The 14,184-nt window shown below is 46.0% G+C and overlaps 1 protein-coding gene across 1 annotated transcript in view; it reads right to left on the minus strand.

Annotated features, from left to right (window-relative positions):
- Positions 1 to 3,354: 3,354 nt before the first annotated feature.
- The window catches only part of LOC124040165 (protein shisa-9A-like), a 45,085-nt gene continuing 34,255 nt past the window's right edge, over positions 3,355 to 14,184 (minus strand). The window contains exons 3-7 of the mRNA XM_046357078.1: positions 10,553 to 10,681; positions 5,728 to 5,806; positions 5,126 to 5,181; positions 5,033 to 5,077; positions 3,355 to 4,879 (exon numbers count right to left, since the gene is read on the minus strand). Coding sequence (XP_046213034.1) covers positions 4,620 to 4,879; positions 5,033 to 5,077; positions 5,126 to 5,181; positions 5,728 to 5,806; positions 10,553 to 10,681 — 569 coding nt within the window. The 3' untranslated portion in view covers positions 3,355 to 4,619. The remainder of the gene's footprint in view (positions 4,880 to 5,032; positions 5,078 to 5,125; positions 5,182 to 5,727; positions 5,807 to 10,552; positions 10,682 to 14,184) is intronic.

Genomic DNA, 14,184 nt, shown 5'->3' on the forward strand with positions numbered 1-14,184 from the left:
AGGTCAGGTTTAATCTCATCTGGTTTGTTTATCTTATTGGTTGAAAAAGTCCTCAAACCCCCCCCCCCCCTACACCGAGTTTCCAAGATTAGTTTTTATGTTGAGTTTCCAGGTGGAGTTTCTCCCTGTTACAGCAGGCAGCTGAAAGAACGCGAGAGTCTGATGTTGACGGTTTAGAGAGGTTTTTATTTTCTCCCTCTCTCTCTACAGATTCCCTTCAGTCACTTCTTTTCTGAGATGATAGGCGCAAGATTGTAATTATATGTAATTATCTCAACTTCCTCACTTCAAGATTGTAGGAGGAAAATCAAATGAAACCACAAAATTAAGTTTGACAGAGAGAGAGAATAATGGTGTAGTGGCTTCAAACATCGTCCCAACATTCTAATGAGTCACTTCCTTTAGACACCTTTACAAGAATGGTTTCAACACGTTTTCAGGTTTCCAAGAAAATGAGCAAAATCACATTTATTATACACACAAAATATTTCCGGGTTCACACAGGTCCTCTTTGAGTGACAATCGGTACTGTACACTTTTCCCTCAATTGCTCCCTCAATCAGGGGTAGTTTATGTTAATTGGTCTCTCAATCAGGGCCAGTTTATGTTCAAGCTATATAGAAATCCAGGGTGATTGTTGTTATTAACGAGCAACACTATACTACACAATACTAAATCATATTCAGCTAGGCAGTTAATACAAGACTTCAGCTGCATGCCTGGCAGCCCTGATTGTATCGACCACCCGACTCCTTCGATCAATTTGCTACCGTGAGGCAAGAGCAGAGTGGGGGAACGGGAGGGTCTGATTCAACTAATTAGGCCACTCGCACCATCCAGTCTTAATTTTGCTCCTTTCAGCCGAGCAGAAACAATTTTCTTTGGCAGCAGGTCAATCAGGAACTAGGCTGGGTAGGCTGGAGCTGGCTGGCTCAGCGATCTGCTAATTTCAGACACCTGGCTTTAGAGGGGAAGAAAGGATCAGATGTGATGAGGGGGAATTAGGCTCCATTCCAATATCCAGACTGGCACACTTAGAATGAGGGAATGCATTGGCATGGCCATGCATTCTAAATGGTGTGCCAGTGTGGAATGGTCTGCTAGGGACTGTCACTTTGTCGGAGTGGGCCGAATCAAGCCAGGTAAAACTATGGAAATGAGAAAGCTATGATATCATAACATTACTATAAGGACAGTCATGAGAAGGCAATCATTGACAAAGTAGTAATATACTACACTAGTAATACTCCAGTTTCTCCTGCCCTCTCAGCGTCTCAGAGCTGTATGACTGCTACTTCAGAGTGAGTCCCGCTGACCAACTGTGCTCTGAATGCACTCCGAGTCTGCTGCTGGGAAGAACACAGTGTGAAGGATGACTCTTCTCTATTAAGTTATGCTGAGTGCAGAATGCAGCTCAGACAAAATTGTTATGCTTGAGCTGCTTTGCCTCCCTGGTTTGCCTGCCTGCCTCTTCCTCTGCCTGTAACCCTACCTGCCCGCCTGCCTCCCTCCCTGCCTCTCTGCCTGCATCCCTACCTGCCTCTCTGCCTGCCTCCCTACCTGCCTTCCCAGTGCACTGCTCAGACAAAATATGTTCTCTTTGAGTTCCTTTGCCTGCCTGGTTTGCCTCCCTCCCTGCCTGCTTCCCATATGCCTTCCCGCTGCACTGAGAGCAGTGTGAACTATGTTGATGGTTTGGGGTTCATATTTCCAGATTTCCAGATTTCCGCAAAGCTGGATTAATTCAATTGAGTATTGTGATAATGCATATCCTGAAAACATTGATGGTATTTATCATGGCTTACACAATGTAGCACATGGGGATGTGTGAGACTTACTCCTAATCCTGAAGTGTCTCTACATGCGCCAGCGAATAGCTAGCTTTTCACGTGGAGCTGACTTGTAAATCGCTTCTAAGAGGATGGTCAGGTGTGAGGAGGATGGTCAGCCAGGCAGAAGTCCTGAGTTCGCGCCAGGTATGGGCCAACTTGGGAGGAAGTGGTACTGGCTAAGCAAGCAGCGTGACGTCCTTTACAGTGGTGCCTAATGACTCGGATGTACAGTAACGCTGGGGTCGCAGTTGAGTAAGTTTGGGGGTGAATGTAGCACATGGAGACGTGTGAAACTTACTCCTCAGCCTGAAGTGTCCCCACTTTCACCAGTGTATAGCTCGCTTTTCGAGTGGCGCTGACTGGTAAGACGCTTCAGGAGGGTGGTCACGTGTCCTAGCAAGGCAGAGTTTGCTCTAGGAATTGTTTGTATTTTTTTATTTAACTAGGCAAGTCAGTTAAGAACAAATTTTTATTTTACAATGACGGCCTACCCCGGCCAAACCCTCCCCTAACCCAGACGACACTGGGCCAATTGTGGGACTCCCGATCACAGCCAGTTGTGATACAGCTCGGGATCGAACCAGGGTCTGTAATGACACCTTTAGCACTGAGATGCAGTGCCTTAGACCTCTGCGCCACTCGGGAGGCAAAATGGTATGGGCCAAATTGGGAGGAAGTGGCACTCGATAAACAAGCAGTGTGACGTCCTTTACATGAGCAAAGAAGAGAGAAGAGAAAGAAAAGAAACAAATGAGGGGTTTGTTTGCAATCAGAAACACATTGGGGATGTTTACAATCAGAAACATATGGGGGATGTTTACAATCAGAAACATATGGGGGATGTTTACAGTCAGAAACACATGGGGGATGTTTACAGTCAGAAACACATGGGGGATGTTTATTGTCAGAAACACATGGGGGATGTTTACAATCAGAAACACATGGGGGATGTTTACAGTCAGAAACACATGGGGGATGTTTACAATCAGAAACACATGGGGGATGTTTACAATCAGAAACACATGGGGGATGTTTACAGTCAGAAACACATGGGGGATGTTTACAATCAGAAACACATGGGGGATGTTTACAATTAGAAACACATGGGGGATATTTACAATCAGAAACACATGGGGGATGTTTACAATCAGAAACACATGGGGGATGTTTACAATTAGAAACACATGGGGGATGTTTACAGTCAGAAACACATGGGGGATGTTTACAATCAGAAACACATGGGGGATGTTTACAATCAGAAACACATGGGGGATGTTTACAATTAGAAACACATGGGGGATGTTTACAGTCAGAAACACATGGGGGATGTTTACAATCAGAAACACGTGTGGGATGTTTCCAGTCAGAAACACGTGTGGGATGTTTACAGTCAGAAACACGTGGGGGATGTTTACAGTCAGAAACACGTGGGGGATGTTTACAGTCAGAAACACATGGGGGATGTTTACAATCAGAAACACATGAGGGATGTTTACAATAAGTGAATGCAGTATGCTTTCTATAGGCTGAAATGGGACTATAAATTCAGCTTGTATAGATTTGACTGTTCGATTTGCTTGAAAAGGTTTTGTCTTCTACTTTTAGACCATTATATATTTGGATACCGTAGCAACAGTATTTTCCACAAACGCCAGAGTGAAGAGATGGCCAAAGGTCAAGAGGACACAGTCATACAAAAATACAAACAGAAATACAAATGTTGGTACATTATATAAATCACAATACTGTGTCGCAATAATACAGGTGAGGGATATCTCTCAATCGGGTTTCATAGTTCTTATCAGGGGACTCGCCATACACTGTAGAACAGAACCGATTCAGAACCACTTTCTCTCTCTTTACCTTGTCTTTACCTGAAGGTTGCCTTTTCTAAGAGGGATAGAGAGAATGAAAGAGAGAGAAAAAGGGGAATATAAAAGCTTGCTGGTATCACTACAGATGGCCATGGTCTGTAGTCACATCTTTAAATATTGGATCACAGATTCTCTCTGATTCTATGTGTGAACAGCATTGGGACTGATGAGTCTTTCAGGAGTACAGTACTATCCTCTAGATGATGCTTCAGCCTCCTTGCCTTCGGGTCAGCTGTGATCAAGTACTCTACATCAAATATACAGGACAACAGCCTCCATTCTCTGTGTTGATGACCAAGAGACTTCTCAAGGCTACAAGCACAGAACAAAGCCCATAATGTTCGTAGCCATATCCCATAACCCTAAAACTGTGGCTGATTCAATGGCTTTGTAGGAGAGAGCCTCCTTAATGAATGTCTTTTCCTTTCCCCACAGTTTGTTGTTTCCCTGCTCAATGTTTTAGCCCCAGCCATTGTGGTGTCCATAGATCTCATATTGCTTGTCAGATTTGGTAATGCAATCCATGGCAATCTCATGTTTCCTTTTGCTGTTGCTGGATTCACGTTTCACTGTCATTGGTCGATAATGTTGTCATTACACAGGAGATATTATAACACACACAATGAATTTGATACTTCTGTTGGACGTTGCCATGGTTATACAATCCCGCCCCCGTTGCCCTCTGACTGAGGATCTGTGTAGGATTGACTGACAGTCACATGTGCAGTTACACACTCATACTGGACGGCACACGCAAGCACACTGCCACACCACCAGGGTGCACTGTTCTGGCCCCCGCTCCCAGAAAGACACAAAACAACCTGGGCCTTACACACCACCATCTCTGTCCTCTCCCTCTTTGTCTATTGGGTGACTCTGCTTTGGGCAACCTTCGTCCCCTTCTCCCACTCTCTCACACAGTTACCTCCGTCTTACTGTTGGTCACAAAGTAAGGCTGAGTGGGCAGGAAGTGCTGACTGTGGCTCTGGGAGCGGGACTGACTGTGCAGCTTGTTGATCTGCTCCACCGTACACTGGGGCCTCTTGGAGCCATAACCCTTCCTCCTGCCTACCGTCTCAGTCCCGTCCCAGCCCTTCAGACCCACCCCTCCCCCCATCCCCCTGGGGGCTGCGATGGTGTTGGAGCTGTAGGCCAGTGGGTGGTGTTGTTGCTCTTGATGTTGGTGGTGGTGTTGTTGTTGGTGGTGAGGCCCGGGAACCGTCCCGGTGTGGCGGTGAGGCCCTGGGAAAGTCCCTGTTCTAGTCATGCTGGACATAGTCATGGCTCCTGAACCTTTATTACTGACTCTGTCGCCGCCACAGCCACTGCTGCTGAGTCTTTGGGGCTTCTGTGCATTCTGCTTGGGCGCGGCTGGCATGGTGGAGCCCTGGTGGGAGCTGGATAGAATGGGCAAGCTACTGGGCATCTCTGTGATGTAGGTGGCCACGGGCTCTGGGCCCAGGGAGCCCAGGGGGCTGATGGTATTCATGGGATTGTGGGCCATGGGGATGTTGTGGGCCATGGGGTTGTTGTGGGCCATGGGGTTGTTGTGGGCCATGGGGTTGTTGTGGGCCATTGGATTGTTGTGGGCCATGGGGATGTTGTGGGCCATGGGGTTGTTGTGGGCCATGGGGATGTTGTGGGCCATGGGGTTGTTGTGGGCCATGGGGTTGTTGTGGGCCATGGGGTTGGTGTGAGCCATGGGGTTGTTGTGGGCCATGGGGTTGTTGTGGGCCATGGGGTTGTTGTGGGCCATGGGGTTGTTGTGGGCCATGGGGTTGTTGTGGGCCATGGGGTTGTTGTGGGCCATGGGGTTGTTGTGGGCCATGGGGTTGTTGTGGGCCATGGGGTTGTTGTGGGTCATGGGGTTGTTGTGAGACATGGGCTTGATGTGGGCCGTGGGGTTGTTGTGAGACATGGGGTTGTTCATTGGATTGTGGGTCATGGTGGGGTTATTAATTGGGTTGTGGGAAATAGGGTTGTTGGTCATGGCGTTCATAGGTCGCATGGCGTTCATGTGTTGGAGGGGGAGGCCACCTTCAGATGGCAGTTCCACCATCAGACGCCGCTTGTTGTAGAAGTCGCCGTTGGCCTTGGCCGCTGCATGGAGATAGAGGCAGATGCACATGTTTAAGATGTTTTGTAGTTCATAACACTACAGTAATACTGCCCTATAGAACCTTTTGTAGCCTATGCTCCCAAAAGTCATCTCTGGTTGTGCACTTACCTTTACCTTTAACTCTAGGTCTTTCCCCTACTGTAATATCATACCAAAACAAACATGGAGCATTGTTCAGATCATAAGGAATCCACATACTTCAGCCATGCCGTTCAAGGTACATTCATCACATTCCAAACTTTATTACCAATGTTAGTTCCTTTATCGAGCACTGAGTCTGAAATAAAACATGTTTTCTACTTCACCCTGTTGGAGGAGAAACTTGCTCAGAAGGAATTATATTTCGCTCAAACTTTCCAACGGCCCAGGAATCACCCAGACAGACTCCAACCATCAAATTAACACAGACTGCTTGGTTGAAACCCTATGATATAATACAGACACAGGCTACTACTTCTACACATGTAATGTAAATACCGTAAATGAGGAGAATTTAAATTGAACTCTGCTGATCAATTGATATGAGGACACTTCTAGGCAGGTGAACATTGTCTAGGCTATAGCATTCTCTGCCTCATATGCTTCCTGTCTCCCGAGACCTGTGCCCTCCAGCTAGCCTACATCAATCAATTTATTCACGTTAAATTGACCTCATTAATTTCTCTGTCGTTCATGTCGGCAATCTGTAATCGCTCTTATCACTGAGAAATGTGTCCTTTTTACTGGGTGATTCACATTCCCCGGTTCACTCATTAATCTTAGCTGTTGAGCGATGAGCATCCTAGTGTGACTCTTAGGTTAAGGTGGATGGCCTTAACCTTTTTTAAATATATTTTTTTCACATCCTTGAAGATAAAGTTAACATACTAGGGGAGTTTGACTTGCCGCTGCAACTATGCATCTAGTTTATCGCTCTGCTCTCCTTCCAGTGCAGGAAAACGAGCCAGGAGGGCATGGCGAGGCACTGTGAACGGTGAGCTCGCCTGTCTGCCTGTCTGCCTGTCTGCCTGGCTGCCTGGCTGCCTGTCTGGCTGCCTGTCTGCCTGTCTGCCTGTCTGCCTGTCTGCCTGGCTGCCTGTCTGCCTGGCTGCCTGGCTGCAAGAAAACCGCCTCTGGGATCAAACTCAGTCAGGCGACACAAATCAATCTAGCAACAGTCAGCTCAACGGCACACACACATTCACAGGGAAACGTGATGAGAAACAGAATAACTACAGGCAGACAGAGTAAGTTCCACCGTCACAAAAGGCCACAGACGTACAAAAACAATTCAAATGTGGATGCTTGGCGTCGGGACTGTAGGGACTAAATGATGTGTCAACTCCAATTAGGCTACAATAGTATCTGAGAAATGCCAGAGATAGCCTAACTGTTGGTCTCTATGGTATTGGGGTGGTGGAGTAGTGAGACACAAATGCATTTGCAATGCCATACATGGTAATTGGCCATTTGCTCCAGTGAAAGATAGAGATATCCAAACCGTCTTCAGGGTTACGTTTTGGGTACCCTTTTATTAGTCCGTCTCTCCATGTCTGGTTTTAAAATCCAATAGCGTGACCTTATAGATTCGCTTGGGGACAGTACAGATAGATATTGATTTGCAGAATTGTGGCTTATCAGCTCTCAGCCTAAGGATTCTGTAGCTTCCGTTGGGAATGTGACAGAAAGGCAATTAAAGAAAAAAGGGGAAAACAACACTGTGGTTTCAAACTAGAGTGTTTCTTTCCTTTAGGCCACTTGTGATGAGTGGAATAAGGGCAGAGCAATATGGAGGAGAGAAGAAAAAGTGCTCAGTTAAAGTTTTGCAATAACACAGCTCAAATGAAGACACCATTCATCGTCTGTCTCTGTGCCTCTCTCTTTCTCTCTCTCTTTCTGTCCCTCTCGGCTGCCCTCGTTATTGTGCATCTCCACGTGCATATCATCGGTTCATGACTCCAGGAGATGAGATGGCCTCTTGGGACTGTGCGTCCATTCCTTTCTAAAGCAGATTAAAATATCTCCCGTGCCATCTCATTGGAGAGCGGCTCTAGAATGAGAAGCTATCAGTTAGGCTGTAGTCAAGGCTCTGACTACTGGGGGTGGGAGACCCTCTATTACAGACATTAAATCAGATAGAGTCCTGGGGAGCGGAAAGGTGAAGATGAGAAAAGGAGAATCAAATTGAGATTAGGCTTGGAGGTAGAGGGAGAGGAGCACGGGAAAGAGGGGGGGGGAAAGTATGATGGGGGGGAGAAGGAAGAGGAGGGGGAGGAGAAGGGGGGAGGAGGAGGAGGAAGAAGGGGAGTAAAGAGGAGGAGGAGAAAGAAGCAAATATAGGTGTCTAAAAAAGTTGCTGGTATTGTGGACGTCCTCCAGTATGCAGATAGCCTCATGAATATCAAGCTACCAAGCTCACTTTATTAGTCAAACATAGGAGATATGGGCCATATCAGTCAACATTTCCCATTCTTAATTGTCTCAGATTGAATTACTAATGGTTATATAAACTGTGTGGCATAAACAGAAAACAGAAAAACACTTCATCTTCTCTACTCCCTCTGAATGCCCCAGCATAATGGAGTGCCTTTGTGTAAACAATCACAACAATCTGTTCGAAATGAGTCAGGGACGGAATGGTAAAGTGATGGATTGGGAATTGCATTTAAAATTAAGAGCTTTACTCCTACATTTAACATCTCAATGAGATGTGGGTATTTTGCATTCCCGTGATGTTGTGTTTTCCAGAGGTAGTGACTATGATTATACAGTACTCAGAGCCAGATGGATCCAATCATTTTGTTTCTGGGGGAGCTGCCTTTAGCATACCAAAGAAGAAGACTCAGACGACTTCTACTCAAATAAATGGTTGTTTGCTTGGCTCGTATGTATTATGGTATTGAAATTGAAAAGTGGTTTAGGCTCTATTCAAATCAAATATGCCATCAGTGAATGGAATGTACAGAATGTCAATCACCAAACAAGTTGATTCTGTTTTGGACTGTGACTGTGAGACTTTTATATTAGACACCCACCGGACTTTAACTCCAGCGAAAGTGGGCAATATACAGAAATGTAGTGTACAGTTGTGGCCAAACATTTTGAGAATGACACAAATATTAATTCTCACAAAGTCTGCTGCCTCAGTGTCTTTAGATATTTTTGTCAGATGTTACTATGGAATATTTAAGTATAATTACAAGCATTTCATAAGTGTCAAAGGCATGTATTGACAATTACATGAAGTTGATGCAAAGAGTCAACATTTGCAGTGTTGACCCTTCTTTTCTAAGACCTCTGCAATCCGCGCTGGCTTGCTGTCAATTAACTTCTGGGCCACATCCTGACTGATGGCAGCACATTCTTGCATAATCCATGCTTGGAGTTTGTCAGAATTTGTAGGTTTTTGTTTGTCCACCTGCCTCTTGAGGATTGACCACAAGTTCTCAATGGGATGAAGGTCTGGGGAGTTTCCTGCCCATGGACCCAAAATATTGATGTTTTGTTCCCCGAGCCACTTAGTTATCACTTTTGCCTTATGGCAAGGTGCTCCATCATGCTGGAAAAGGCATTGATCGTCACCAAACTGTTCCTGGATGGTTGGGAGAAGTTGCTCTCGAGGATGTGTTGGTACCATTCTTTAATCATGGCTGTGTTCTTAGGCAAAATTGTGAGTGAGCCCACCCTTGGCTGAGAAACAACCCCACACATGAATGGTCTCAGGATGCTTTACTGTTGGCATGACACAGGACTGATGGTAGCGCTCACCTTGTCTTCTCCGGACAAGCTTTTTTCCGGATGCCCCAAACAATCGGAAAGGGGATTCATCAGAAAAAATGACTTTACCCGAGTCCTCAGCAGTCCAATCCCTGTACCTTTTGCAGAATATCAGTCTGTCCCTGATGTTTTTCCTGGAGAGAAGCTGCTTCTTTGCTGCACTTCTTGACACCAGGCCATCCTCCAAAAGTCTTCGCCTCACTGTGCATGCAGATGCACTCACACCTGCCTGCTGCCATTCCTGTGCAAGCTCTGCACTGGTGGTGCCCCGATCCGGCAGCTGAATCAACTTAAGGAGACGGTCCTGGCGCTTGCTGGACTTTCTTGGGCATCCTGAAGCCTTCTTCACAACAATTGAACTGCTCTCCTTGAAGTTCTTGATGATCCGATAAATGGTTGATTTAGGTGCAATCTTACTGGCAGCAATATCCTTGCCTGTGAAGCCCTTTTTGTGCAAAGCAATGATGACAGCACATGTTTCCTTACAGGTAAGCATGGTTGACAGAGGAAGAACAATGATGACGATGCACCACATGCATGACAGAGTGATCTCCAGCCTTGTCCTCGTCAATACTCACACCTGTGTTAACATGATGTCAGCTGGTCCTTTTGTGGCAGGGCTGAAATGCGGTGGAAATGTTTTTTGGGGATTCCGTTCATTTACATGGCAAAGTGGGACTTTGAAATTAATTGAAATTCATCTGATCACTCTTCATAACATTCTGGAGTACATGCAAATTGTCATCAAACAAACTGAGGCAGCAGACTTTGTGAAAATTGATATTTGTGTAATTCTCAAAACTTTTGGCCACGTCTGTATACATAATGGTATACACTACTTAGTCGTTGGGCCGTTCTGGCTCGAACAAGGCTTACTCGTCCTCGGCTTACTTACTTAGTCGAACCCAGGCCTCTACAGACACAGACAGCGTCAACAAAGCAGGACAATGCAGATAGGAGCAGACACTCACCGACGAGCTTGAGCGAGGCATACTTGTTGAGTTCCTTCCCAGGTTGTTGCTGTTCATAGACATGAGCCAGCTGGCTCAGAGCAGGGTAGGGGTGTGGCTGGCCCACGGTGTTGTTAATCTGACCTCCCTCTGAAGAGACAAGACACAAAATGGAGTAAGACACAAAATGGAGTTGTTAGAGGGCTTTGGTACCAACATAGTCTCATTACAATAAGTCAAGATAGTGACATTTAACCATTGTAGTTATATGTCAATGACACACAAATATTAGGTATGTCACTTGTGGGGTCATATAACACATCAATGAACAGCTGTTCTCACTTTACAATACACATGCCTTGTCCCAGTATCAGCCCACCATGGGCCAAAATAATGAACCAATGGTAATTTTGATGTTTTTGTTGGGTAAGTAAGTACATGACAGGTCTGGTAGCGTCTTTTTTCTCATGATAATGACAGTAAAAAAAGAGCAAGCTCTCATTTAGAACCATGCTCCTACTGTAATGGAGATGAACGTTAATTGCCATCTTACTCAAGGTAAAGTGATACTTTATAAGAGACTACAGCCCTTGAAAGCCGGATTAAGAGAGGGAGAGGGAGAAGGAGTGGAGAGCAAGCGTGAGAGAGAGAGAGAGAGAATGAGAGCGTGAGAGAGAGAGAGAGTGAGAAAGAGCGTGAGCGAGAGAGAGAGCGAGAACGTGAGAGAGAGCGTAAGAGGGAGAGAGAGAGCGTAAGATGGAGAGAGCAAGAGAGAGTGAGAAAGAGCGTGAGCGAGAGAGAGAGCGTGAGAGAGAGTGTAAGAGAGAGCGTAAGAGGGAGAGAGAGTGAGAGAGAGAGCGAGAGAGAGAGCGTGAGAGAGAGAGAGAGAGCAAGAGAGAGAGCAAGAGAGAGCGCAGGAGGAGTTGAAGAGAGCGAGAGAGATACAGTACATAGAGAGAGAGAGCGTGAGAGAGCGAGAGAGAGTGAGAGGGAGAGAGAGAGAGCGCAAGAGAAGGAGTGGAAGAGAGCGAGAGAGATACAGTACATAGAGAGAGCGAGAGAGATACAGTACATAGAGAGAGAGAGCGAGAGAGATACAGTACATAGAGAGAGAGAGCGAGAGAGATACAGTACAAAGAGAGAGAGAGAGAGAGAGATACAGTACATAGAGAGAGAGAGCGAGAGAGATACAGTACATAGAGAGAGAGAGAGCGAGAGAGATACAGTACATAGAGAGAGAAAGCGAGAGAGATACAGTACATAGAGAGAGAGAGCGAGAGAGATACAGTACATAGAGAGAGAGAGCGAGAGAGATACAGTACATAGAGAGAGAGAGCGAGAAAGATACAGTACATAGAGAGAGAGAGCGAGAGAGATACAGTACATAGAGAGAGAGAGAGCGAGAGAGATACAGTACATAGAGAGAGAGAGCGAGAGAGATACAGTACATAGAGAGAGCAGAGCGAGAGAGATACAGTACATAGAGAGAGAGAGCGAGAGAGATACAGTACATAGAGAGAGCAGAGCGAGAGAGATACAGTACATAGAGAGAGAGAGAGCGAGAGAGATACAGTACATAGAGAGAGAGAGAGCGAGAGAGATACAGTACATAGAGAGAGCAGAGTGAGAGAGATACAGTACATAGAGAGAGAGAGCGCGAGAGAGATACAGTACATAGAGAGAGAGAGCGAGAGAGATACAGTACATAGAGAGAGAGAGCGAGAGAGATACAGTACATAGAGAGAGCAGAGCGAGAGAGATACAGTACATAGAGGGAGAGAGCGAGAGAGATACAGTACATAGAGAGAGAGAGCGAGAGAGATACAGTACATAGAGAGAGAGAGCGAGAGAGATACAGTACATAGAGAGAGAGATACAGTACATAGAGAGAGCAGAGCGAGAGAGATACAGTACATAGAGAGAGAGAGCGAGAGAGATACAGTACATAGAGAGAGCGAGAGAGATACAGTACATAGAGAGAGAGAGCGAGAGAGATACAGTACATAGAGAGAGCAGAGCGAGAGAGATACAGTACATAGAGAGAGAGAGCGAGAGAGATACAGTACATAGAGAGAGAGAGAGCGAGAGAGATACAGTACATAGAGAGAGAGAGCGAGAGAGATACAGTACATAGAGAGAGCAGAGCGAGAGAGATACAGTACATAGAGAGAGAGAGCGAGAGAGATACAGTACATAGAGAGAGCAGAGTGAGAGAGATACAGTACATAGAGAGAGAGAGCGAGAGAGATACAGTACATAGAGAGAGCAGAGCGAGAGAGATACAGTACATAGAGAGAGAGAGCGAGAGAGATACAGTACATAGAGAGAGAGAGAGCGAGAGAGATACAGTACATAAAGAGAGCGAGAGAGATACAGTACATAGAGAGAGTAGAGCAAGAGGGAAAAAATAAAAGAAGGGGAGAGGCCCAAAAGAGAGGAAATACAGACGGAAAGAGTGAATGAGACAGAGAGCAGAAAAGAAAGAGTTTTGTATTTCTGATCGGAGGATTTACCCAGTCCTCATATTAATATTCCCAACCGACTCCGAGTAGCTTCGTCTAGCTTAAGTCTCAGAATCAAACAGAGAGCCCTACAGAGAGCTAAACGCTGCGCCGCCCAAGAGAGAGGAGAGAGCGGCAGGGGTCTTATTTACTTACGGCAGCGGCGACATCACCCTTTTGTCTTCCTCCCGTGACAGAGAGACAGACAGAGGAAGGGGAGCCATGTTAGCAACAAGCGCCTATTGATTCAGACAGTTGTTTCCCTCTGTTTCATCTCTTTGGGCTGTCAGAGTGGCGGAACAATCAAAGCACCTGTAACCTCCACGTCACACCTGTCAGACAGGCAGCTAAAGCTGTGACTAATTAATCATCTACCCTTGATGCAGTGTCTGTGACAGAGAGGGAAAGAGCGAGAGAGAGAGAAAGAGAGAGGGAGAGGGAGAATGACTGATTGCAGTCACGCCGTAACTTCAAGCCCACTCACACACACTTCAGCAGAACCCCTCATAGTCAGAGGTTAAATCAGGATGAATGCTGTGAGAGGAGTAAACGCTTTTTATACCTCAATGTAAACAGCAATGTTTTCAATTTCCACAGTGTACCACCGTATAGAATGGCTCAATGGTTGCTTCTGATCTGGCTCTAATCTACACACAACAGAGAACACAGGAGACTAACATTTACATTTTAGTCACATGAACGCACACACACACGCACACACACACACACACACGCACACGCACACACACACACAGTAAGTCTGTGACCTTGCAGTACTGTCCCACCTCGACACACATGTAGTCAGTAAGCATCTCAATCTCATCCACTGTGTATCCAAACCCCGATCTGAGTGACAGATGTCAGCCTGTCCATCAGTATGACGAGTCGGCCCAGTTAGAAGGCTGAGTTCAAGGGGAGTACAGTAACAGCACAACACATTCAGATGGTCTATAGGTAGTAACAGCACGGCACATGATGCACTCTGCAGTATGAGAGCATTACTTTCCGTATCTGTACTCCTCTACTTGTGCCTCTGGGGTCTGTATGGAGTTTCGAATGACTCACCTTCACACTGTTTCTGAATTGCATGAATCGCGGCACGAATACAACAGTACTCAGCAGTACTCAGTATCTGGACGTTTGCTCCGTCTC

Source organism: Oncorhynchus gorbuscha, linkage group LG07 (assembly GCF_021184085.1).
Source record: "Oncorhynchus gorbuscha isolate QuinsamMale2020 ecotype Even-year linkage group LG07, OgorEven_v1.0, whole genome shotgun sequence".
Taxonomy (NCBI): domain Eukaryota; kingdom Metazoa; phylum Chordata; class Actinopteri; order Salmoniformes; family Salmonidae; genus Oncorhynchus; species Oncorhynchus gorbuscha.